General features: G+C 46.3%; 1 protein-coding gene across 1 annotated transcript in view; it reads left to right on the top strand.

Moving 5' to 3' along the window:
* Positions 1 to 26,119, top strand: part of ccdc39 (coiled-coil domain containing 39) — a 138,090-nt gene that overhangs the window by 13,853 nt on the left and 98,118 nt on the right. The window contains exons 3-8 of the mRNA XM_060834446.1: positions 649 to 795; positions 5,174 to 5,332; positions 10,684 to 10,776; positions 10,973 to 11,101; positions 13,738 to 13,929; positions 24,737 to 24,840. Of these exons, the coding sequence (XP_060690429.1) occupies positions 649 to 795; positions 5,174 to 5,332; positions 10,684 to 10,776; positions 10,973 to 11,101; positions 13,738 to 13,929; positions 24,737 to 24,840 (824 nt within the window). The remainder of the gene's footprint in view (positions 1 to 648; positions 796 to 5,173; positions 5,333 to 10,683; positions 10,777 to 10,972; positions 11,102 to 13,737; positions 13,930 to 24,736; positions 24,841 to 26,119) is intronic.

The raw sequence follows: 26,119 nt of genomic DNA, 5'->3' as shown, positions 1-26,119 counted from the left end.
TCCCACTGGCATTATGACTCTTAATTGGCCAGCTTCCTCATCTGTTAGGTTTTATTGGCTCTTCCTCAGAAAGTCCCTGAGGAAATCACACACCTGTCCTGCTCCATCTTGTCCATGCACACTGCCAAGTTGAATATCTACTCTCTTTTTGTCAGGCTGTTTGGTGAATCAGTAAATTCAGTAAATCTGTTTCTCTCCACAGATTTGGAGATGCAGATGTTGGACTGGAGTGTATAAAGTTAAAAATCACACATTACCAGGTTATAGTCCAACAGATTTATTTGGAAGCACTAGCTTTTGGAGTGCTGCTCCTTCATCAGGTGATTGTCCTGATGAATCACCTGATGAAGGAGCAGCGCTCCGAAAGCTCGTGCTTCCAAATAAACTTGTTGGACTAGAACCTGGTGTTTTGTGATTTTTAACTCTCTCCACAGATGCTGCCTGAATGCCTTAGTATATATAACATCTCCTGTATTACATGAGATGTTACCTGGGGTCTATTTAAATATAAACAATGAAATAAGTTTAATATTCCCAACATGTTGGAACGTTAGTATCATTCACTCAGTCCTTTAGCACGTTAACTGTGTTTTTCTTAGTATGAAGCAGACAAAATTATTGAAACAGTATTCTTAATTTTTCTTTAAGTCTCTGCAAAAGGCACGAGAGAAAGAATTTGAAAGTGAACAGCAGTTCAAACATCTTGCAGAGCGGGAGATGGAACGTCTTAAACAAGAGATTCGGCGGCTTGAAAATGACATTACTTTATTGAGAGAGAGGAAAAATGTTATGGAGGTAAGCGCCAATAAGGCCATCGAATCACTGTGTAATTATTCAAATTATGTCATTTCTTCTTTTTCTTTTTTTTCTTCTCTTCTTTTCTGTTTTTTTTGTTTACATCCAGAAGTTTTATCACACACAACCAAATGCCTTTTCCCACCACCAAATCATCTGTGGCAATTTTCACCTATTAGTCATTAGTATTAAGTCATTTGTGTTTTCCAGTTGATTAATTTACATGCACTAAGGGCAAAGCAAACCGTTTAAAAAGCTTCCCTAGGGAGTCTGCGGCCTCCCTTTTAATTTCATTGAGGGCAGTGAGAACGAGGATCTGGGACTGCCAGGAAGGTAAGCAAATGGTTTAAAAAGCTGATATTTTTGGGCAGTGGCTGAACTCGAGACACTACCTATGTAGTGTTTCCAACCCATCCCCCTTCCCCCCCTTGAAACCAAGAATAAAGGACTGTGTGGTGTGTTGATAAGATAATGATTGTGGTAAGTTAAGGTAAGTTGGTTAAAAAAAACTTCTCTTTCCTTTTACGTAACTTTAGTCTCAACTTAAGTAAAGTTTAAGATTAAAAGTGGCAGGAGATTTTAGACCCATGTTATGCTCCACTTACTTAATGTGGGAGCTCAGGGACACAGCTAGTGTCCCTGACTCTTTCACGTGCATAAAGTGTGTCTAGTTGCAGCTCTTGTTAGAACGCATAATTGCTCTGGGGCTGCGGATGGACTCACTTTGGAGCATATGCGATGCCGAGGGGGTCGTGGATAGCACGTTTAGCGAATTGGTGACACCACAGATTAGGATTGCTGAGGCACAAAGTGTATGGGTGACTAAAAGGAAGAGAAAGAGCAGGAAGGCAGTGCAGGTGTCCCCTGAGTCATTTCCCTCCAAAACAGGTATACCGTTTTGGATACTGCTGGGGGAGATGGTTCACGAGGAGAAGGCAGCAGTAGCCAGGTTCACGGTATCGTGGCTGGCTCTGCTGCACAGAAGGGCGGAAAAAAGAATGGAAGTGCTAGAGTCACAGGGGATTCAATTGTAAGAGGAGTAAATAGACATTTCTGTGGTCAAAAATGAAACTCCCGAATGGTATGTTGCCTCTCAGGTGCATGGGTCATGGATGTCTTGGATCAACTGCAGAAAATTCTCAAGGATGAGGATGAACAGCCAGTTGTCATGGTGCATGTAGGCACCAATGATATAGGTAAAAACTGGGATGAGGTCCTACACAAAGAACTTAGGGAGTTAGGAACCAAGTTTAAAAAGTAGGACCTCAGAGGTAGTAATCTCAGGATTGCTACCAGTGCCATCTGTAATCAGAGTAAGAATGATAAAATATTAAGAATGTATGTGTGGCTTGAGAGATGGTGCAGGAGGGAGGGTTCAGATTTTTGGGATACTGGGACCAGTTCTGGGGGAGGTGGGACTATTACAAATTGGACGGTCTCCACCTGGGCCGAACTGGAACCAATGTCCTTGGGAGTGTTTTTGCTAATGCTGTTGTGGGGGGTTTAAACTAATGTAGTAGGGGGATGGGAATGAAATGAGGAGATTAGTGGACAGGAAGTTGATAGTCATTAAAGCCTGTAAGGAACTAGATAATGAAGTCGGTGTGACTAAGGGGAAGAGTAGGCAGGAAGCAGTGGATGAACGCAGAGGGACTGATGGTTTGAGGTGCATTTGTTTTAATGCAAGAAGTATAGTAGGTAAGGCAGATGAACTTAGGGCTTGGATTTGTACCTGGGAGTATGATGTTATTGCTATTACTGAGACTTGGTTGAGGGAAGCAACTAAATGTCCCAGGAGATTGATACTTTAGGCAGGATAGAGAGGGAGATAAAAGGGTTAGAGGAGTTGCAATACTGGTCAAAGAAAATATCACAGCTGTGCTGAAGGAGGGCACTATGGAGGCCTTGAGCAGTGAGGCAACATGGGCAGAGCTCAGAAATAGGAAGGGTGCGGTAACAATGTTGGGGCTGTACTACAGGCCTCCAAACAGCGAACATGAGATAGAGATACAAATATAGAGATAGAGATCATAGAAAGATGTAGGAGCAACAGGGTGGTGGTGATAGGAGATTTTAATTTTCCCAACATTGACTGGGATTCACTTAGTGTTAGAGGATTGGATGGAGCAGAATTTGTAAGGAGCATCCAGGAGGGTTCTCTGGAGCAGTATGTAAGTAGTCTAACTCATGTAGGGCTGAAAATGTATTGCTGGAAAAGCGCAGCAGGTCAGGCAGCATCCAAGGAACAGGAGAATCGACGTTTCGGGCACAAGCCCTTCTTCAGGAATGTAGAAGGGCTTGTGCCCAAAGCATCAATTTTCCTGTTCCTTGGATGCTGTCTGACCTGCTGCGCTTTTCCAGCAACACATTTTCAGCTCTGATCTCCAGCATCTGCAGTCCTCACTTTCTCCTCCTAACTCGTGTAGGGGCCATACTGGACCCGGTGTTAGGAAATGAGCCCGGCCAGGTGGTTGAAGTTTCAGTGGACAAAGACGAGCGTGGTCCTAAAGGAATAGTGCTGAATTGGGGGAAGGCCAACTGTACCAAAACTCAGCAGGAGTTGGGGAATGTAGATTGGGAGCAGCTGTTTGAAGAGAAATCCACATTCAATATGTGGGAGACTTTTAAAGAGAGGTTGATTAGAATTCAGGAGGGGTTTGTTCCTGTGAAAATAAGGGATCGAAATGGCAAGATTAGGGAACGAACCATGGATGACAGGTGAAATTGTGGGACCATTTAAGAGGAAAAAGGATGCATACATAAGATCTAAGTGACTGAAGTCAGACGAAGCTTTGGAAGAATATCGGGAATATAGGATCAATCTGAAATGAGGAATTAGGAGGGCTAAAAGAGGTCATGAGATATTCTTAGCGAGCAGGGTTAAGAAAAACCCCAAAATCTTTTATTCATATATAAGGGGCAAGAGGGTAACGAGGGAAAGAGTTGACCCACTCAAGGACAAAGGAGGAAAGATATGTGTGGATTCAGAGAAAATGGGTGAGGTTCTTAATGAGTACTTTACATCAGTATTCACCGAGGAGAGGGACATGATGGATGTTGAGGTTAGGGATAGATCTTTTATTACTCTCGGTCAAGGTGGCATAAGGAGGGAGGAAGTGTTGTGTATTCTAAAAGGCATTAAGGTGGACATGTCCCCAGGACTGGATGGGATCTATCCCAGGTTACTGAGGGAAGTGAGAGAAGAAATAGCTGGAGCTTTAATAGATATCTTTGCAGCATCCTTGAAAATGGGGAGGAGGGGGCAGGGCAGAGGATTGTCGCACAACCACCTGATGAAGGAGCAGCACTCTGAAAGCTAGTGCTTCCAATTAAACATGTTGGACTATAACCTGGTGTTGTGTGATATTTAACCAATGATGAAGCAATTAAAATCACAGTTGCTCAAGAGATCAGAATCTTGGAGGCAAAGTGAGATTTTGGAAATCAGGATGAGAATTTTAAAATCAAGACGTGTGTGTGTGTGTGTGTGTGTGTGTGTGTGTGTGTGTGTGTGTGTGTGTGTGTGTGTGTGTGTGTGTGTGTGTGTGTGTGTTGGGGGGGGTGGAGAATGAACACAAGGCAACAAAGTTTTTGTTAACCTGAAGTTTGTGTAGGTTAGAATGTGGCACAGCGGCCAGAAAAGTGTTGGAATCATGATGTATGGAGAGAAGAGAGGCATGAATGATAATTTCAGTGGAAAATAATCTGCAACATGGACAAAATTCCAGAGATGAAAATGGATAGTTTCAATAATAGCACAGATATGAATTAGGAAGCTCATTTTGTTGTTTCAAATGGCCAGGCTTAATCTTGTTTGGGAGAGGGACAGCATAGTAACTAGGGAATATGCCTGGAGCTGAAACTGAAAATGTCTTCAGAGTTCCTGATATTTAATTGGAGAAAATTGCTGATCATCCAGTCATAGATGTTGAATATGCAGTCTAATAATTCAACAACAATGGGGGAGCCCAGAGGTAGATCTGAGTGCCATTAGTATACATATGAAAACTAATGCTGATCTTTTCAATGACGTCACCAAGGGGCAACATGTAGAGGGGAAATAAGAAGGGCTAAGAACAGATTTTGTGGAACATCAGAAGCTTTTTCTAGTGAGTCACTGATTCCTACTTGATAGATAACAATTGAGCCAATTGGACAACAATGGAAAAGCAGGAAGGTGGACTCATTCTTTCTTAATCATCGACACAACTATGTTTTACACATATGAGATAATTTGTTGAATTATCACTTTGCAGATTTCTAATATACTGTGAACTAAGCACCACTTCATATTTGAACAATAGTCATTACTGTGAGCACAAAGTCAACATTAGCATGAAACTGAAGAAAATACGTATAATTGTATTTGTTTTTATAGAATAGCATCTATAGGTACACACAGAAAATTGAGGATTTGAAATGCCAATTGAACTGGGACAGGCAAGCTTTGGAGGCCTGGCTGGAGGAGTCAACTAAAACAGATGAAGATGCAATCATCATCCAAAAATATGCACAAGAAGATGAAGGAAAAATCAGGGTATGCTTTGTTTAGTTTCTGTTTATTTACTTGACAATATACTTTCTCATAGCAGTTTTCATGAACCTTAGGAAGTAACGTAATTGTGAACTAAAATAAACACATGAGCAATTTACAGATTGTAAAGACTGTATTTTGAAATATTTTCTTTATTTTTAATTATGAACTGAAATGGGAAAAGCTTTGTTTAAACCAAGAACATTGGAAGGAATTGCTGCACTTTTGAAAACAAGTTGCTGGAACTTAGGGTAAATTTTGTTTACACTGTTGGTTTGCAAGCAGTGGGGTAAGTAAGATATGATAGAGTAGTGCCAGGTTCATTGTGTGGAATGAAATTTGGCTAGCAACAGAGTGCTGATTGATTTGTGCAGTTGTGGATGCAAGAAAACATCAGCTTGCCACCAACTCTGATTGATTTCTCGGCAATTCAACAGCTGTTGTGTGAACAATTCAGAGGGAGAGAAGATGAAGCAGGCTATGTCTCTGTATCTAAACAGTAAAAGTAACCAAAGTCTGAAGAAAGCCAGTTATTTTCTCCCATCAGTTGCATGTATACTGCGGCTTTTCACTCATAACTAAAAGACTTTATAATTAGTATAGCTATCCCCATATACATCTAGCTAAAAAGTGAAAGGTTCTGGAGGAGATTGTAGAACAAAACATTTTGAGAAGGCAAAGGAACATCTCATCAAATGCTGTGGTTTGATGTTATTGAACTTGTATTGTTTTGTTTTCCTCTAACCATAACACCAATTTTGGTCCATTTGGTCTGTGTCTATGTGTGGTTGGCTGTTTAAAACGAGGGTTAGAGTTTTAATTAATTAATATACATTATATATTGATTGTTCTTTGTTTTGTTTACTTGTAGCTAAAATTTATTTATTTGTTCTAAATAATCATTGTTATTTAGTACAGGAATCTGATCAGTGTTTTCTATTAACCTGATTCCGTCAAACAGGTAAATTGGGGACTTTGCAACTTTGATTAAATCTGTAACTTCTGTGGCTACCTCAGGAGTAGTGAGACTTGGGAGTTAACATATTCTGCCAAGTGGGTCATGATATGATGACTGTGACAGGAGGTGAGAGTGTTACAACTAGTTTTACTGAGTCAAAAATAGAAAGGGGGAGGAATCAGCTAATTCCTCCTTCAGTTATAACTGGTGTAACAAGGTGAAATTGTCATCTTCTGGCATCCACATGTGAAGTTAATTGTTGAAATCTGGACATTACTGCCAATAGTTTGTCAAAGTCATGCAACCAGCCAAATTAGGAGCTGGAGACTGAAATCTTCATAGATTACTTGAACTGTCATGATCTTCTACTTTTACACTCTTATTCTCATTGTAAAAATCTTCCTAAAAGTTACACCTTGTTGAAAGAGTTCTAACTCGTTTCTTGACAGCATACTAAGACATTACTAATGTTGAACACCCTCTGTGCTATGAAAAAAATAGGGGTGAATTTTACCAGAAATTAGCCAAGTCTCAATTTTGGAGAGTTTCATGGAGGATTTCTCTTGATTAACTCCATCATGTCTGTGAACTGCAAAGACTCTCTTAAGGAAGAAGGAATCCATCAATTCCTTCTTCAATCTGTCTTTGGTATGGTCAGTCATAGAACATAGAACATTACAGCGCAATACAGGCCCTTCAGCCCTCGATGTTGCACCGCCTTGTCATACTAATCTGAAGCCCATCCCACCTACACTATTCCATGTATGTCCATTTGCCTGTCCAGTGACGACTTAAATGCACTTAAACTTGACCAATCTACTACCGTTGCAGGCAAAGCATTCCATACCCTTACTACTCTCTCAGTAAAGAAACTACCTCTGACATCTGTCTTATACCTATCTCCCCTCACTTTAAAGTTGTGTCCCCTCATGTTTGCTGTCCCCATACTTGGAAAAAGGCTCTCCCTATCTAACCCTCTGATTATCTTGTATGTCTCTATTATGTCACCTCTCAACCTTCTTCTCTCTAATGAGAACAGCCTCAAGGCCGTCAGCCTTTCCATGGAAGACATTCCTTCCATACCAGGCAACATCCTAGTAAATCTCCTCTGCACCCTTTCCAAAGCTTCCACATCCTTCTTATAATGCGGTGACCAGAACTGTACACAATACTCCAAGTGTGGCCGTACCAGAGCTTTGTCCAGCTGCAGCATAACCTCCTGGTTCCAGAACTCAATCCTTCTATTAATAAAGGCCAAAACACTGTATGCCTTCTTAACAACCCTGTCAATCTGGGTGGCAATTTTCAGAGATCTGTGTACATGGACACCGAGATCTCTCTGCTCATCTGCACTCCCAAGAATCTTACCATTAGCCCAATACTTTGCATTCCGATTACTCCGTCCAAAGTGTATCACGTCACACTTGTCCACATTAAACTCCATTTTGCCACCTCTCAGCCCAGCTCTGCATCCTATCTATGTCTCTCTGCAACCTACTACATCCTTCGTCACTATCCACAATTCCACCGATCTTCGTGTCGTCCACAAATTTACTAGCCACCCTTCTAAGCCCTCATCCAGGTCATTTATAAAAATGACGAACAGCAGTGGACCTAACCAACCCTTGCGGTACACCGCTAGTAACTGGACACCAAGATGAATATGTTCCATCAACTACAACCCTCTGTTTTCTTTCAACAAGCTTTACTGATCCAATCTGCTATGTCTCCCACAATCCCATTCCTCCGCATTTTGTGTAATAGCCTACTGTGGGGAACCTTATCGAATGCCTTGCTGAAATCCATGTACACCACATCAACCGGTTTACTCCCATCTAGCTGTTTGGTCACTTTGTCAAAAAACTCAATAAGATTCGTTAGGCATGACCTACACTTCACAATAGCGTGCTGACTGTCCCTGATCAGATTATTCTTTTCTAGATGATTATAAATCCTATCCAATACTTTAACCTTTTCCAATACTTTACCAACAACTGAAGTGAGACTCACTGGTGTGTAATTGCCAGGGTTGTCTCTACTACCCTTTTTGAACAAGGGAACCACATTTGCTATCCTCCAGTCCTCAGGCACTATTCCTGTAGACAATGATGATTTGAAGATCAATGCCAAAGGCTCGACAATCTCTTCCCTTGCTTCCCAGAGGATCCTAGGATAGATCCCATCCGACCCAGGGGACATGTCTATTTTCACACTGTGCAGTATTTCTAATACCTCTTCCTTCCTCTTCCTTGTGAACCTCAATCTCTTCTAGTCTAGATGCAAGTATCTCTGTATCTTCCTCGCCAACATTTTCATTTTCTATAGTGAACACTGTTGAAAAATATTTATTTAGTGCTTCCCCTGTCTCCTCTGACTCCACACACAACTTCTCACTATTATCCTTGATTGGCCCTAATTTAACTCTCGTCATTCTTTTATTCCTGACATATCTATGGAAAGCCTTAGGGTTAACCCTGATCCTATCTGCCAACAACCTCTCATGTCTCCTCCTGGCTCTTCTGAGCTCTCTTTTTAGGTCTTTCCTGACTTCCTTGTTACCCTCAAGCACCCTAAGTTTTCACATTTTGTCCCAACATAAGCCGCCTTCTTCTTGACCAGGGATTCCACTCCCTTAGTAAACCACAGCTCATATCAGCCTTGATCACGTCTTTTGCAATTTTAGTTATTTGATTTCACTGTTACCTATCTCACCATAGCTAACACACCAGCAGAAATAGCTTTGTAGTCAAAAGGTGTGGCACTGGAAAAGCACAGCCAATCAGGCAGCATCCAATGAGCAGGAGAGTCGACATTTCGAGCATAGGATCTTCATCAAGAATGTGGACAGAACTAGTTTTGTCTACCATTCAACATATTATTTCTCTGAAGTCCTCAAGGATCAGTGTGCAGCAGCCTGCTCTTCTTTATTTATTTGCTGCTTCCTGTGAAGTCATGGGGTCAACTTCACCCAGTACTGTGTTGTCACTAATCTCAACTTCCTAACCAACTCATTCATCTCTCTCTGCATATGTATTAATTCTAAGCAAGCTGAAGTGTCCTTCATTGCACATTTATAATGCCCCCAGATCCTGCCATCAACTCCATCCCTTTTCAATTAATTCCATCCTCTTGGGCACCGTGATGGGTTTAACCAGATTATTTACAACATCAAAATCCTATTCAACGCTGGTCTGAGATGCTAATCCCACATTCTATTCATCACCAAGTTGGCTACTTCCACATTCACAACATTTCCACCTCAACATCTGATTAAGTCAATTTGTTACTAAAACCCTCAACCGTTTCTTTGTCACTTCATTATTCAACTTATTCAATATTTGCTGGCTAGCACTCATCCTCTATGCTCAGTAAACTTCAGCACATCAAAAGCTTTGCTATTGATTTCACATCATATCTCACATTATACATGTTCCTACTGACCTACATTGTCTTCTAGATTCTCGACCCCTGAAATATAAATTTATCTTGTTTGAATTTCATGACTTCATCCTTTTCTTATGTCTATAATCTGCTCCAGACCTGGAGTGACCTTTTCCCCCCACTAACACTTGAAGCTATCCATTTCTCTTGCTATGCCTGTTGTGTACTTTTATTTGCTCTACTAGCCCTGCATCCCATTCCTATGTTCTGGAATTCTGTCCTTAAACTCCTCAACCTCCTTTTCCTTCTTGAAAACACTCCTTAAAATCCAATCCTCTTTACCTAACCTTTTGGCAATCCACTTCTAATATTCTCCTAATTAGATTTTTATCTCATTAGGTCACAATGAAACAATTTAGGACATTGTCGACAGTGAAGGAATTATTTAAATTATTAGTGTTGTCTTTGTTGTTGATACTGTGGCTGTAGTGTTCTGGGGGTTTAATTTGCTCAGTTGGCTGGATGACTAATTTGTCATGTAGAGTGAAGCCAATAGCATGGGTTCAATTCCCACACTGGCTGAGCTGACCATGAAGGTCCTGCCTTCTCACCCCTCAGGTTATGACCCTCAGGTTAAACTACCATCAGCTGTCTCTCTCTGAGGATGCAGCAGTCCTCTGGGACTATGGTGCCCTCAACTTTACCTGTACTGTTGCAGTATAAAAGTCATACAACACCAGGTTATAGTCTAACAGGTTTATTTGAATCAGGAGCTTTCAGAGCACTGCTCCTTCATAACTTTACCGGACAAAGGGGCTGCACTCCGAAAGCTCATGATTTCAAATAAACCTGTTGGACTATAACCCGGTGTTGTATGACTTCTGACTCTGTTCACCCAAGTCCAAACAGTAGCACCTGCACATCATGTTCCAATACAAGTTTGATTCCAGAGCAGAAGGGAAAGAAATATTGCATTTAAAACAAATTTACTTGGTACTATTTCTGTTTATTACAGGATATTACAGTACGGATGGAAAGGATGACTATTGAAGCAAATAAAAAGCGTAAATTACTTGACAATGAAATGACTGAAACAATGGCAGCTCAGGTTAGAGAGCCTACATAGAACTGTATTACAAGTTCTGTTCTTATTCCTTGTGCAGTACATTTGCTGTTAAGAGTATGCTAAATACAATGTTGCATTACATTTATATTAAGTTAAATTCACATTAATGTATAATAGCAACTTAAACATTGCAGATTTTTGTAGAAAGCAAAATTTAAAACTTATTTCTTTCAATTAGATGGAACTGGACAAAATAGCACATGACTTTCGTAGATCCCACAGTGAGAGGCAAGAACTAATCAACCAATGGCAGGATACTATTGAACAGATGCAGAAAAGAGATCTGGAGATGGACCAGTGTGCTTTGGTAAGGAACTTCATTTCCACATTTGTAATTTGATTTTTTAGTACAGTTCAGTATTCCCTCAATTTTTATGATGATTTATAAATGACTGCCACCTCAGGATTGTCATATTAGTTTGGCAAGCTCCCTGGTCTTTGCTGTAGAGAAACATGGAAAATAGACAGAGACTGGCTGTGGCATGTACCAGATTCTTTGCTAATAGCATCCATGCTGTCAGTAAAAATGATCATCATGTTTAAATATTTAAATTTGTTGCCTTAGCCAATGTAATCAATGTCTTGGTTTTGCAGAGTATTAAATTTAAATATCTTCCCTGCTTATTGAAGCAGTGGACAGTCTCTTGAACCAATATTGTCCTGGTTCAAATGACAAAATTGTTGTCTAATGTCACTTTTCTGTATTTATAGATCACTTTTAAACTTCTGTTTGGAATTCCTTAAGAGCTGTTAGCTTTTACCATTTTCACAAGGATCAAATGCATAAATCCAGCTTATAATATATTTAGTATGCTGAATATTTCAGCAGTTTAACACAAGCTTATTTGGTACTGACCCATTTAAAAAGCTGGCCTTATTTCAGCGAGTCATGTACAGCTGTTTCAGTCAGCCACTTACACAAAGTGAGTATGCCTCAGAGATGAGTTTCCAGATGTATTTCTTAAAAATGACGACAGACAATAAGTAAGATGTCCTGTTTTTCAAAATTATGCAGGTAATATACTTTTTTCCTTTGTTATCCACCCTATACTGGGAAAATCATGATACCAACACGCTTGCTATAAGTAGTTCAACATGTTTATCTAAAAACAAGGTCCAATGCAATATACCTTTTAGCCACATGATGGTGTCAAGTTCTCCATTTATTTTAAATTAATAACAGCAAGTTTGGAGAATGCACTTAACTTTTTAAACATCGTAAAAGTTTATTTTTCATTTTAAGAAATATTTTAAAAGCTGAGCCCATAGTCAGCATGAGGATTTTTATCCTGTAGAGAAGCATGGCATACTTCCAGTTTGGAGGTATTGTACCATTCCATAGAAGAATGAACCAGATTGTCTCATATTTATTCTTACCTTCATTGTAATTTTTATGAGTACTAAGAGCTGATTTTCAAGAAACTATCCTATGCAACACTAAATTATAATCATTGAAATGATATACAGTGGAAACTCGATTATCCGAACGAGATGGGCGAAATTATTCGGAAAATCGATTAAATGCCTTTCCTCTGGGGCTCGGAGTTTTAAAGTCTGCTCCCCGTTCAGGAGACTAGCAGCAGCACACAGTGCGCAAAACCCTCCCCCAACACCAGCGCCCCATCCAGCACCGCACCCCCAACGTGGTCCAACCCTGTCCCCCGCCCCCAAACCAGTCCAACTCTGCCCCCCACCCCCAACACGATCCACCCACGCCCCCAAACCGGTCCAACCCTGCCCCCCCTCACCCGCAACACTGTCCAACACAGCCCTCCGCACCATTCAACCCCATCCAACAGCGCCCACCCCTCCCCCAAACCCCGTCCAACACCGCCCCCCCAACCCCGCCCAACACTGTCCAACACTGCCCGCCCTGCCCCCAAACCCCATCCAACACCGCCCCACCCCCAAACCGGTCCAACCTCGCCCCCAACCCAATCCAACCACGCTGCCCGCCCCCCGACCCGGTCCATGCCTGCCCCCCAGCACAAAGTGTGCAAGCCCGCCAACACAGACCCCCACCACCCCACCCCCCTCTCCGGGGCATCCGGACTGCACACCAACAACAAGACTGCTGCATTTGCTTTTGTGGGATAATTCTCCAAATAGCACACAGACACAGTCACACACACAAGTTTTTACTGCAAAGTTTTGACAGGTTCCACATTTGACCTGCACAGGACATTGTTGGAGAGATTATTCCTGGGAAGTGAGGGGGGGAGGGTATGGGGGGGAGGTTAGGTTACACCCCTCTGTAGAACTCCAGGGAAAGTGTGGGGAAAGAGAGAGGGCGGGAGGTCAGTCATTTGGAGACGGTGTCTGTTTAATCACTAACAGAAGATGCAATCACTGTTGGAAACACGTCTTTGATGTAATATTTCTATCAGCACCTTGATATCTACTTGGGATAATCTGATTTTCTGATAATTGGTATTCAGATAATCGAGGTTCCCCTATATATTGTTCCCTTTTTTTCATTGCATCCTATGAAATAAATGCAGCAATATGTCTATAAAGCCATTGATAACTGATGCATTTGCAATTCTATCTAAAATTCATAAAGCAAATCTTTGTTCATTATATTTTTCCAATGGCGAGTATCATATTGATGTACTTATCTCCTTTAAAATGTGAGTTAAAAAGATCTGTTCTTCTACAATTATGTAAAATTATGTTTTTACTTTTAACTTTCATTATGAGCTTCCTCAAAAAAACACTTCATCACTTTCAGCTGAACCTTCATTATAGTCAAAGGAATAGTTCAGCCCACTCTCAGTAAGATGGAACAGTCTCAACTCTCTAGTTAGTTCCTCTGACTGTAATTTCATTTAATTGCATGAGCATCAAAAATATCAGAAACAAATCTCTGCATAATACTGATTTGAGCTTAGTTAGAAAACATATTGATGATTGCATAACACTAAACAAAATTATTTTTAACAGTCGTTAGCAGAGGTGAAGCAAGAAATACGAGATAAAGAAGCAGCTATCAATGAGAAAATCCAATTTCTCAAGAATGAAACCGAAAACAATAAAGAATTTGAAAAAAAGATTTCTATAAATGAACGTCTCTCGGCTAAACTTCGATTAGAGTATCAAGGGCATGAAACAAATCGGCTTCAACTACAAAGTGAGGTAATTACGTATTATTTTACAATTACAAGCGAAAAACCTCAGACCAAGATGTGAATTTAATATAAAAAGCTGCATTTTCAAAGTTTCTATTTATGGAATGAGCAAACTTCTTCATTCTGGCTAAAAGGAGCTGTCTGATTAGTTAAAATATATCTTGTTTGGACAAAAGAGGTATATTGAGAAAATTATGATGCTAAAAGTCTTGTATGCTTCTGATGCCATACTACAGTAACTGTGGCAGAAGAGTTAGAAATTATGCTGAGCACATATATGGCAAGTCCAGCTGATTTTTGGAGTTTCTATAGAACAATTTTGCACAGGCCATCCATCAACTACTTTAATGGCAGAGGGCAACAGAATGGGCCAGACTGGTGCTTGGATCTTCTCTGACTTAGCATTAGGTTAAGGCAGGTGGATACTTTTTCAGAATGGCAGCCAGTGACAGGCGGTGTCCCGCAGGGTTCAGTGTTGGGGCCACAGCTGTTCGCATTATATATTAATGATCTGGAAGAAGGGACTGGAGGCTTTCTAGCGAAGTTTGCCGATGATACGAAGTTAGGTGGACAGGCAGGTAGTACTGAGGAAGTGGAGAGGCTGCAGAAGGATCTAGACAGTTTGGGAGAGTGGTCCAGCAAATGGCTGATGGAATTCAACGTGAGCAAATGCGAGGTCTTGCACTTTGGCAAAAAGAATAAAAGCATAGACTACTTTCTAAACGGTGAGAAAATTCATAAAGCCAAAGTACAAAGGGATCTGGGAGTGCTGGCCGAGGATTCTCTAAAGGTAAACATGCAGGTTGAGTCCGTGATTAAGAAAGCGAATGCAATGTTGTCATTTATATCAAGAGGGTTGGAATATAAAAGCACTGTTATGCTACTGAGACTTTATAAAGCTCTGGTTAGGCCCCATTTGGAGTACTGTGTCCAGTTTTGGTTCCCACACCTCAGGAAGGATATACTGGCACTGGAGCGTGTCCAGCGGAGATTCACATGGATGATCCCTGGAATGGTTGGTCCAACATACGAGGAACGGCAGAGGATCCTGGGATTGTATTCACTGGAGTTTAGAAGATTAAGGGGAGACTTAATAGAAACTTACAAGATAATACATGGCTTGGAAAGAGTGGACGCCAGGAAATTTTTTCCGTTAGGCGAGGAGACTAGGACCTGTGGACACAGCCTTAAAATTAGAGGGGGTCAATTCAGAACAGAAATGCAGAGACATTTCTTCAGCCAAAGAGTGGTGGGCCTGTAGAATTCATTGCCGCAGAGTGCAGTGCAGGCCAGGATGCTAAATGTCTTCAAGGCAGAGATTGATAGATTCTTGATGTCATGAGGAATTAAGGGCTACGGGGAGAATACGGGTAAGTGGAGTTGAAATGCCCATCAGCCATGATTGAATGGCGGAGTGGACTCGATGGACCAAATGGCCTTACTTCCACTCCTATGTCTTATGGTCTTATGATACATCTACTTAAGGGGGCAGAACACATATAATGTAAAAGTGCATTTGTGCTGTCAAAATAATACAGGGCCAAATCTTTATTTTTATGGCCAGGTGTCAATTTCATCAAGTTTCTCTCCATGAGGCCTACTGAGACCTCTCTCCACATCTGGCTAAACCCACCTCGTAAACTACCTACCCTTCCCCAATGGTACCTCTCTCGCCTGACTCTAACCCCAATCTACTAATCGCCATGCTCTTAACAACTTACCACTGTTGCGATATTTTGGCGGTGGCAGCATCTTTAGAAGACTACTGTTCTGCCAGATAGAAACTTATCAGTCCAGAGCTGTCCTACATGGTTCCTAACATCGTAGACAAGGGGAAATTGGCACCCTACTTTCTGGTCGGGGACCTGGAGGTCCTGATGAATATCCTCATCTCCCAGGACTGGCAGTAAAGAATATTATGCCAGTCTGATTCGAGGTTGCCATCCAGGTCAGTGAAGTCTCAGCGATCTGGAAGATTGCACAACAATATAGCATGAAGGTCAATGACCTCCCTCATTCTGCCAGTGAAAGTGTCACCATCTTCTCTCTGACACTTCACGCTCAGTCTATTTCTGTTACTGCCTCCACTTCTCAACAAGGTTCATGCTCTACTTCTCTCACTTTTGCCTGAGACAGTGAAACATCAATATGAACAACAACAACACATGGTGCTTTGAAATACACTGTTTTGCATGATCAGGTTATGGGTGTGTGTCAGTTGGGACCTTGACGAGATTATAAGGTGGGTTTCGATCTGTGAGTCATGACCATTGTCTGGAGTCCTGACTAGTGTCTGGTCTGGTGTGTATTTGGATCTGTCTTTGGGTCCCCTTCTCCCGATCACATGGTCGGGCTGGCAGCTGCTCTCTTAAAATGAATACTGTTTGCTTTAAAATGGATACTGCTAGCTTAAAATGGATACTGCTGGTTTTCCCGATGTGGGCCTTGCTCCACGGTAAACACGGGGCAGTTTATGCCCGCCTTCAGTCCCACCTTTCGGCAAGGGGTTGGCCACGTCCACACCCCCGAAGCCGACATCTTAGAAGCTGCTACCCCGCCCGGTACATTCCGTCGGCCATCATGCTGCAGTCCCGGGAGATGGTTACATTAGTTCGAGCCCTGTGAGCTCGTGGTGTCTGATTACTCGCCAGGAGTCTATGGCGTGGAGCATGGCCTTTCGTTTTTTATGCTGGCAGCATGAGTGACATGCCACCAGGAGCCAGGCTAGAGCTAGCAGTAACTGTACCCCCACGATGGCATGGGAGATGATTCTGACCCAGGGGTGTATGTTGACGTATAGTCCCCAGTTCCAAACCCTCTGGGCCCAGTCCTGGGTCTGCAGACCTGTCTCTGCATCCTCCTCTAGGTCTTTGATATGGGCTTGTAATTGATGGTATAGTTTTACTGAGTGTCCCACCGGGTCCTAAGTTCTCGCAAGACCTCGGCCAAATGCGGGATGGGGGCTTGTTTGGGCTCCTGGTACTCCCTAAGGGTGTTCCTGAATTTGTCGGTGGCCTGTATAGACTCGGGGTCCCGGCGTCGGACCTCCGAGATATGGGCTTGTCCAATCGTCACTGGGAGCCTAGGGGTAAAGCAGAACTCGTGCTGGGGAATCGGGAACAGGGGAAATGGCCCAGACCCCGGGGTGACCACTGGGATCAGGAGGACCATCCCGACTCCCGTTGCCTCACTGACCTCACAGTCGGGAATCACCGCGTACACCCGGGTCATTCCCTCCAGGGTCCGGCTATCAAGCGGCCCGGAGCGTCCTGCGAGTGAGGCCAGTTTGGTGCTATCGATCCGGTCGGGCACCTCCCCCCTTTGTATCTGATCCAGGTTGTGTCGGATCTGGGCTACCATCCACAGGCCATACGCATGGCACAGCTGCCCCTCCTGAATGTGAGCCGTGTTCTCCCTTTCCCGTTCAGTAAGGTGGTTGATGGTGTGGGCATGTGTCTCCAGGACTGCAATGCCGTCGAGCTGAATGTGTGCTCCCTCTTCCCCCAGAAATGCTTGTTCTGCCTGGTGTGTGAGGGATCTTGCTAACAGGTCTCTCATCACCCCTTTTAGCTGTTCGACTTTCTCGTTAAGGCCCTGGATATCTAGGGAGTTTACCACGGATGTTCCTGTGTTGAGTCCTGTGAGGGCATCTCTGATAATGTCCCGTCTGCGTCGTTGTGTGTTGTGTATGTCGGTTCAATAGTGGGTTGCCCCCATGGCATCTATAGCCCTCTCTATCACCTCTGTTCCCATCATGGTGTATAGGCTGCGTACCTGTGCTGTGCAATATTCCGGTACCCGGATGCCCGATATATTGACCAGCACGGGCATGACCTCGTATCAGACGTTATCATAAAGGACTTCCCCCTCCTCCCATAATACCAGTCCCCCCGCGAGCCCCGGCCTCAGAGAGGAGCACGGTAGTAACTTGGGAGTCGTGGTTGTTGGTGGTGTGGTTGGGGGGGATGAGAAACACAAATATAGAGAAATCACGGGGGCATTGGTCGGCTCATAGTAACCGTAAACAGACAGATCCCGTATCGCGAACGCCCCGAAGGGCGGGGCCGAGGCGAGGTCGTCTGGCATAACGCACATCGTTCCGAACATGCACCCCCCAGGTCCATAGCCTCTGCACGTCGTAGGCAGGTTGGTCGTGGGTCGCGCTCCGATGTGCAGAGTAGGCAGTTGTCTGTATGTCCGGGAGGACCTCCAGCCAGGCGTTGAAAAATGTGTTGACCTCGTCAGGCTTATCCCTCGCAGGGATGCAGATGGCACTGGATGAGTTGAAGGCAACGCCATGGCGGTAGAAGTTGTCTGGAGCTCCGGAGGAAGAGGGTATAAGAGGAGGATGTGGAGGACGGTGCACCGGTGAAACATGATCTGTGAAAAAAAGAGAAAGGGAGACAGAGACACCCTCGTCAGGGTGTACGATTAGTAAACGTACATGTGTTCTGCGGCGCCCCCGCCCCCACTCCCGGACCGGTCCACCACTGTTGCTGTAAGGGGAGAAAGTGTTAAAATCCCATCAGGCGTGTCGGGGGAGTGCGGGTGAGGGGGCGATTCCCGGTCAGGGAACGGGGGGGGGATAAGTCAGTGTGGCTGCCAGTCAGGTGGCTGGGCCGATGTTCCAGCCACTCCACGCATTGGCCCCGTGTGGTTAGGGCCGGGGACCACAGTCTAAGTCTTTGTCGTCCGTCCAGTCGGGCCCTGGGGGAAAGGTTTAAGTTGGGACCAATGTTTCTACCTGCCCTTCCCCTTCATATCGATGCAGGTGCAGGTGTCGCTGGTGAGGATGATCTCGTGTGGCCCAGCCACCGAGGGGCGAAGCCGGGCCGGTCGGGGGCGGCCCGGACCAGGACTTTGTCTCCAACGCCCGGGAGGGGTTGGGGAGGCGGTTGTTGCTGCTGTTTCGTTAGGTACCTGATGTCCTGTTGATCGCGGGCGGTCTGTCTGAGGGCCCGCAGCTGCGCGTCTAGCTGTCTGATGTAATGGGCCATCCAATCCCTAAGTGGGGCCATGTCCTCACCCCCTTCGATGACGGTCTCGGGTAGTCGCATGGCCCTGCCCGTCATGAGTTCGATGGGAGTAAGGACAGTGGAACGGCCCGGGGTGGCTCTGAGGCGCATCAGAATGCAGGGCAGGACGTCCACCCAGCCCTGACCAGTCTCGGCGATCGCTTTTGCGATCGCCACTTTGAGGGTCCGGTTCATGCGTTCAACCATGTCCGAACTCTGGGGGTGGAAGGGGACATGATACTCAGGATGCGGCAGGCCAGTTTCATCGCGCGTCCCTTGAAATGTGTTCCCTGGTCTGAGTCAATCTGGAGGGGGAACCCCCATCGTGGAAAGATGTCGAATGCCAGGATTCTGGCCACAGTGGCTGATGTGCAGTCCCGTGTCGGGAAAGCCTCTACCCAGCGCGTGAAGTGGTCGACTATGACCAGGCAGTACTTCTTGCCGCGGCTGGTGGGCAAGGGTCCTGTAAAGCCGACCTGGAGGTTCTCCCAGGACCCCCCTTGGGCCATGGTTCTTGGGCCAGAGGAATGCGCAAGGGCCTCCCTGGGTTATGTTGGGCGCAGACAATGCACCGGCAGCAATGCATGGCCACGTCGCGGCCAAGTCCGGGCCACCAACAGTCGGTCTGCAGCCTTGCGAGGGTCCCCTCCCGGCCCGTGTGGTCAGGCTCGTGATGTAGTTGTGTCAGGGTTGTTCTGATGGCTGCGGGAGCCACTACCTTGCCGTCGCGGCGCCATACCCCATCGGAATCGGGGATCGCGCCCCTTGCCCTCCAGCCCTCCCTTTCCTCGGGCTGAGCGCCATTCTGGACGTCCAGGACGTTAACGTCCCAGACTTCATTCACAGGCGCAGCGTGTACGGGGGGTAGAGGGGCACCTGCGGCGACTTTGGCGGCCTGGTCGGCCCAATGGTTCCCTAACTGTTCGGCAGTGGTGGCCCGCTGGTGCGCCTTGATTTTTACAACGGCCGCGAGCAGGGGAAGGCGCGCTGCCGCCACTAAGTCACGGACTGTGTTCTCGTGTTTTATCTGGCCGCCGCCGGCCGTGACGAAACCCCAGCGGTTCCATGCTGTCATGTAGTCATGGACTACCCCAAAAGCGTACTGGCTGTCGGTGAAAATATTCACTCGCTTGCCCGTCCCCATGCGGAGTGCTGCCGTGAGGGCGACCAGCTCCGCGACTTGGGCTGAGGTATCGCCGTCTAATGTCCCCTGTTCTCAGGTGGCCCTGGTGTCGTTGACCACTGCCCAACCTGTCCGGTAGGACCCCTCAACCAACCGGCGTGAGCCGTCAACGTATAGGACCAGGTCGGGGTCCGAGATAGGACTATCGGCAACATAGTCCTCCTCAGCCGAATCCATGACGGCCTTGCAGTGGTGGGGTTCCCCTACAGTTATAATCCCGTCCGCGGGGTTTGTTCCCGTGTCCCTAACTATTCTAATGGACTGGTCCCGGGGGAGGAGGACTGCCTCCCAGGTTGCCCTACGGGCGTCGGAGACAGTTCGGAGGCGTCCTGTATTCAGGAGCTCCACTATAGTGTGTCCGGTGTGCAGGATGATCTGACCGGACATGGTGACCGGCTCGCGCACACGGACCGCCCACGCGGCGCAGTCAAGTGCAGCCACGCAGCGGTGCACCCCCTCACGACCGGGGACTCCTTAGTAGAGTAGTACCCTACAGGCTTCATGCGGTCCCCGGAGAGTTGGGTGACCACGGCGCTATAGAACCCCCCTTCCAGGCTATAAAAGACATGAAAGGGCTTAGAGAGGTCGGGAAGGCGCACGGCCGGGGCACTGAGGAGGTGGGTTTTTAGCTTGGAGTAGGCATCGTCTTGCTCGGGGCCCCACTCCACCCTCTCTGCCCCGGGCCTACTCCCCTTTACCAGGCGCTGGATGGGCACAGCGATGGTGGCGAAATGCGCTATGAAGGCGCGGCAGTAGTTGAAAAGGCCCATAACGCGGCGGATTCCCCTGATCGTGTCCAGCTGTGGCATGTCGGCAATGGCCAACTTACGATCGGGAGGCAGGGTCTTGCTGCACTGGCTAATGTCGTGGCCCAGGTATCAGACTGTGGCCAGGCCAATCTGGGCCTTTGTGGGGCTGATTTTAAAACCTGCCCGGGCGAGGGTGCGCAGGACGGTAGTCAGGGCTCCTAGGTGGGAGCGCGCGTCCATGGACGCGATCAGGAGGTCGTCCACGTACTGTAAGAGGATGCTAGAGAAAGGGGATAGGTCGCATTCCTTGAAGGTCCGACTCATGACCCTGTGGAAAATGTTGGGGCTGTTGTGAAAGCCTGGTAGCAGCCGGGTCCATGTGTATTGCCTGTCTCGCAGCGTGAAGGCAAACTTGTCCTGAGAGTCACGGTGTACCGGAATGGACCAGAAGCCGTTTGCCACGTCCAGGACTGTAAAGATCCGGTGGGAAGGCTCTAGGCCGTTAAAGATGGTGGACGGGCTGGCAACAATGGGGTGCTCTTTGGGTGTGACCCGGTTGAGTGCCGTACAATCGATGGTGAGCCAATAGCTCCCATCCGGCTTACGGACTGGCCATATGGGGGAGTTGGTGGTGGACACCACAGGTCTCAAGACACCGTGGCTGGTGAGTTTGGCCACAGTGGTCTCCGTGGCGCGCGGCGCCTCGGGTTTGATCGGGTACTGTCGGTGCAGGGGGTGTACAGGGCCGAGTATCCGCTCGGTGGGGGGAACGGACAAGGCTGCAGTCCTGCTTGTTCGTAGCCCAGACCTCCGGGACCAACTGGCAGACTGTTCCGAAGTCGCCGTCCCCGGTCCAGTCAGCATCGGCGATCCCGCTATGCGCCTGGAAGGCCTCGAACTTACTGAGTCCATATTCCTGAGCACCCTCGCCGGGTTTCTGGGTGACGGCCACAATGGCGTTCCAGTCGACCGGTGTGTGGCCGAGAGCCTCGCTGACATCGGCCTTAAAGTCCGCAAGGGCGGCCTCCTGCTCGCCTCGGCTGTCGCTGAGGTCGGCGCACCAGGACCCATTCTGGAGCGCGGGTTGGAGCCTGGACCACAGGTTCTCAGGGAGTTTGGTCTGGACCAGACCGGCCACGTCCCTATTGTGGAGGTTGTGGCAGATCTGCATATCCCTAAGCCGCTGCCAAAATTCAGCATTGTTGTCGCGGGGGTTAAGGGTGGGGAGCCTGTCCAGGAGTTTCATGGTATCACCCGGGGTTAAGGAAACGTATGTCATTTTAAGGCGGGGATTGTGGGTTTGGGACGCTGGTCTCCCCCTCTCCCCACCCCCGGGGATATATTCAACGGTAACCGGGGCGGCGCGAGCTAGGCTCGCGTGTGATTCCCGGGGGCCTGTGTTGTCCACGAGCCCCTCCCAGTCCCAGGTGGTGGACAGTAGGGTGCTTGGAGGCTCAGATAATGTTGGTAGGATTGTACGGTTGGCAAGCGCCTGGGCTTCGAGGTGTTCTGAGGCCTGTTTCTGCTTATCTTGCACGTACAGTTGGACCTTGCTAGCGAGCCTAACATGTGCCTGAAGCACAAGGACGCAGACTTTCTCGTATCTATCCCTTTTCTGGCGTGCCCACCACTCCCGCTGGGCATCCAGCGGATCGGCGGGCCACCAGCCCGATCCTAGCATAGCCTTGATGACCTTTTTATTCTCGCCGGCTATGAAACGAGTAAGGGAGCCTTCTGGCCCCCATTCTAAATCGCCGGCCACGCAGCCAGCCATGTTGGGGGGGGCGGTGCGCGCAGCGGGCGTAATGGAAAGAGGACTTGGAAATAACAAAACTACCAGCGTAGGAGTGCAAGAGATGTAACTGGCGCTAACTTATTCACCTCCCAGTCGGGGAGCCCACTCCCTGAAATCGGACCCTAGCCCCCGGGTCGATGAAGGCAGGTGTGGGTTAGGTACAAACGTGTCTATACCCGATCGCATGACCCTGGGTTACTGTGAGTCTCACTCTCACCGCCTAGCACCCAACGACCGTGCGTGCCCCGCGAACACCGGGCGTGAACCAGGGGCCCGTGTGCAAGGGGGGGAAACGGCGTGAGTGCAGACCACTAAAAAAATGAAATAAAAAGGGCGAGGCGCGGGCCTGTACCAGGGCGCGCAACCTAAAAAAAAACCCATGAGTCTTTCTCTCACCGTCTGAAGTTCAGCGGCCGTGTGTACCCGCCGGCCCCGGGCGTGAACCAGGGGCCCGTGTGCATGGTGGGGGGGGGGTGACGTGAACTCAGACCTCTCCACGCTAATCCCACAGAGGCCACCACCCAGGATGCGGAGGCAATGGGCGAAAACTTGGCCCAGAGGCTCCGCTCATCAGGCTGGTTTGGAGGACTTCCCGTCTTGTCGCGCGCGTAGGCCTTCCAGACCCTACCGCGGACTCAAGGAATGGCGCCAAATTAAAAAAACCGGGCCCAACGTACAATGGGATCCCCTAAATTCCCACCGCAGGGGTTATCCAGGAAGGCTTTGTTTGTCGGTGTTTTACACAGGGGGTCAATCTTTTGGGGTCTCGTACCTAAAGTCGTCGGTCCAGGGAAATTCAGTCCATCAGTCACTAGAACACATCAACAATAAATGACAGTAAACGAAAATCAAAACAGTCTCATGCACATCTTTACCAGTGCTTCGCGACCCCAATCGCCCACCCGCGAAGGATCACTCACACAGGCACACACACACACACACTTTTAAAGAGTACTCTGTCGTTACCTGACAGCCGGACCCACTCTGTTCACAGGTTCAGATAACGGCCGGCAGTGAAGTCCCTTGCGGGCACTGGGAGACTTTTACACGAGAAGTAAAAGAGTAAAGATACTCACCCAGTGCCGTCGCAGGGATCCAGCAGCCGTCGTTAACCAGGACGAAGCCCCCAATTGTTAGCGCGGATGAAATTATCTCAGTCCGAGCCCAGAGTGCGGTTTGACAATCGGTAACTTTATTGATGTATGTAACGCCGGTGGAGACCAACCGAGGTTTGAATCTCGATCGCTCTAACGTTTCCCGTGCGATGTTACAAGTTATATACTTCATGAGTCAGGATGTAGGAGATTGGGTACGAATGAGTGTGAATGGTGGTACTCATGGCTGGAGTATGTGTGAATGTCAAGCTTCCTGCCGTCCTCGGAGAGTCGGCAGCACACACAAAAGGTGTGCTGTTTATCTCTATGTGAATGAGTCCGGGTGCTATCTGCTTGTCTCTCCGTGAGGGCTGGAGGCTAGCACCCCCCTTTGTTTCTTCCAAAGTGTCTGTTAGGTTCATCCTTTTGTGTAAGACTGTTTTGCATGATCAGGTTGTGGGTGTGTGTCAGTTGGGACCTTGACGAGATTATAAGGTGGGTTTCAATCTGTGAGTCATGACCATTGCCTGGAGTCCTGACTAGTGTCTGATCTAGTGTGTATTTGGATCTGTCTTTGGGTCCCCTTCTCCCGATCACGTGGTCGGGCTGGCAGCTGCTGTCTTAAAATGAATACTGTTTGCTTTAAAATGGATACTGCTGGCTTAAAATGGATACTGCTGGTTTTCCCGATGTGGGCCTTGCTCCACGGTAAACACTGGGCAGTTTATGCCCGCCTTCAACAGGAAACGTCCATCTTGTCAAGATTATTCAGAAGCTTATAAACTACAATCACATCACCCCATACTCTTCTAAACTGCAGTGGAATCAAGCCCACATCATCCAAGTTTTGAAGAGTACATGAATAATTTTTTTCACGTTTTCAGTATCTATTCTCCATTGTAATCTTAATGGCTTATTTTAAAATGTCTATTGTGATGCTGATCTTCTGACTGAAGTTTATTTTGATGATATGTACAGCTTGAAACCTTAAAAAGCAGAGTGGACAGGACTGCAACTGATCTGGAAACTGTCAGAAGCCATATAGCAGATCTGAAGCGACAAAACACGGACAAATCCAACAAGTATGTGTTTAACTTGGTGTAATCATCTATTTACTTCTTCATTCAAAAATGTTGTTTATTGCATTTTTAAATTATTTATCACATTTTCTGACTGTTAAATGGAAGTGTCAGTGATCCTTGAGGTACAAATGAATATCGAACTCATCCTAATAAATGTGTAAATACCATCAATCATATATTTGTACACTCAGTGGTTTTAACTTTTGCTTAGCTCAAAAACCTTGATTTAAAGATTAAGATGTCTTTCAGCTCCAGACTTGACTAATTTAAGGCTTTCTTACATGTCTCATCTTCCACCTCCTCTCAACTCCAGAATACAAAATTATGTATGTATGTTTTCCTGGACGACAGTCTGATCTGGCTATGCACCAATCCTCACTCATTGACTTTGTGCTCTTAAAATTAATGGGCATATTTAATTAAAATTCCTCATCCATTACCTGTAACTGAGCACACAGCTTCTGAAATCTGTGCCAGCTTTATAATCCTCCAATTCATTTTTTTCAATCTTGATTTTTTTGTATGCTTTTAGCCTTTGTTCCACCACTGGTGATAACAGTTAGTCATCTTGGACCTATTCTTGAAGCCCTGTCACTGAGTCACTTCACCATTGTCAATGTAGCTACTGCTTCAAACACTTGGAATCATAGAGTCATAGAGCTGTACAGCATGAAAACAGACCCCTCAGTCAACTTGTCCATGCCGACCAGTTATCCTTACTTAATCTCGTCCCATTTGAATTGATTTGATTTATTTATTGTCATGTGTATGGAAGGACAACGGAAAGCTTTGTTTGCGAGCAGTACAGGCAGATCATAGTAGGCAAGGACTTATAGATCATAGGGTGAAATAAAAATTTCGAGGCATACAAGCTGTTACACAGGGCATAGTGCTAGCTAAGATCAACATTAGCAAGCTCATCAAGAAGCTGTTCCTGAACATGCTGGTGTGTGTGTATGTGTGTTCAAGTTTCTGAATCTTCTACCTGACAGAAGAGGTTGTAGAACAGCAGTACCAGGGTGCGATGGCTCTTTGATGATATTAGTAGTCTTTCCACGGCAACGAGCCATGTAAATGGAATCCATGGATGGAAGATTGGGTTCCATAATGATCTGGGCTGTGCACACAACCTTTTTAGTTTCTTACAGTCCTGGAGAGCAATTCCCATTACAGGCCAGTATGCAGCTGGACAATATGCTTTCAATGATGCATCTGTAAAAGTTGGTAAAGGTCCTTATGGACATGCCAAATTTTCTGAGGAAGAAGAGGTGTTGTTGTG

The sequence above is a fragment of the Hemiscyllium ocellatum genome, chromosome 13, assembly GCF_020745735.1.
Source record: "Hemiscyllium ocellatum isolate sHemOce1 chromosome 13, sHemOce1.pat.X.cur, whole genome shotgun sequence".
Lineage (NCBI taxonomy): Eukaryota > Metazoa > Chordata > Chondrichthyes > Orectolobiformes > Hemiscylliidae > Hemiscyllium > Hemiscyllium ocellatum.
This window is presented reverse-complemented; position numbering and strand designations above follow the sequence as displayed.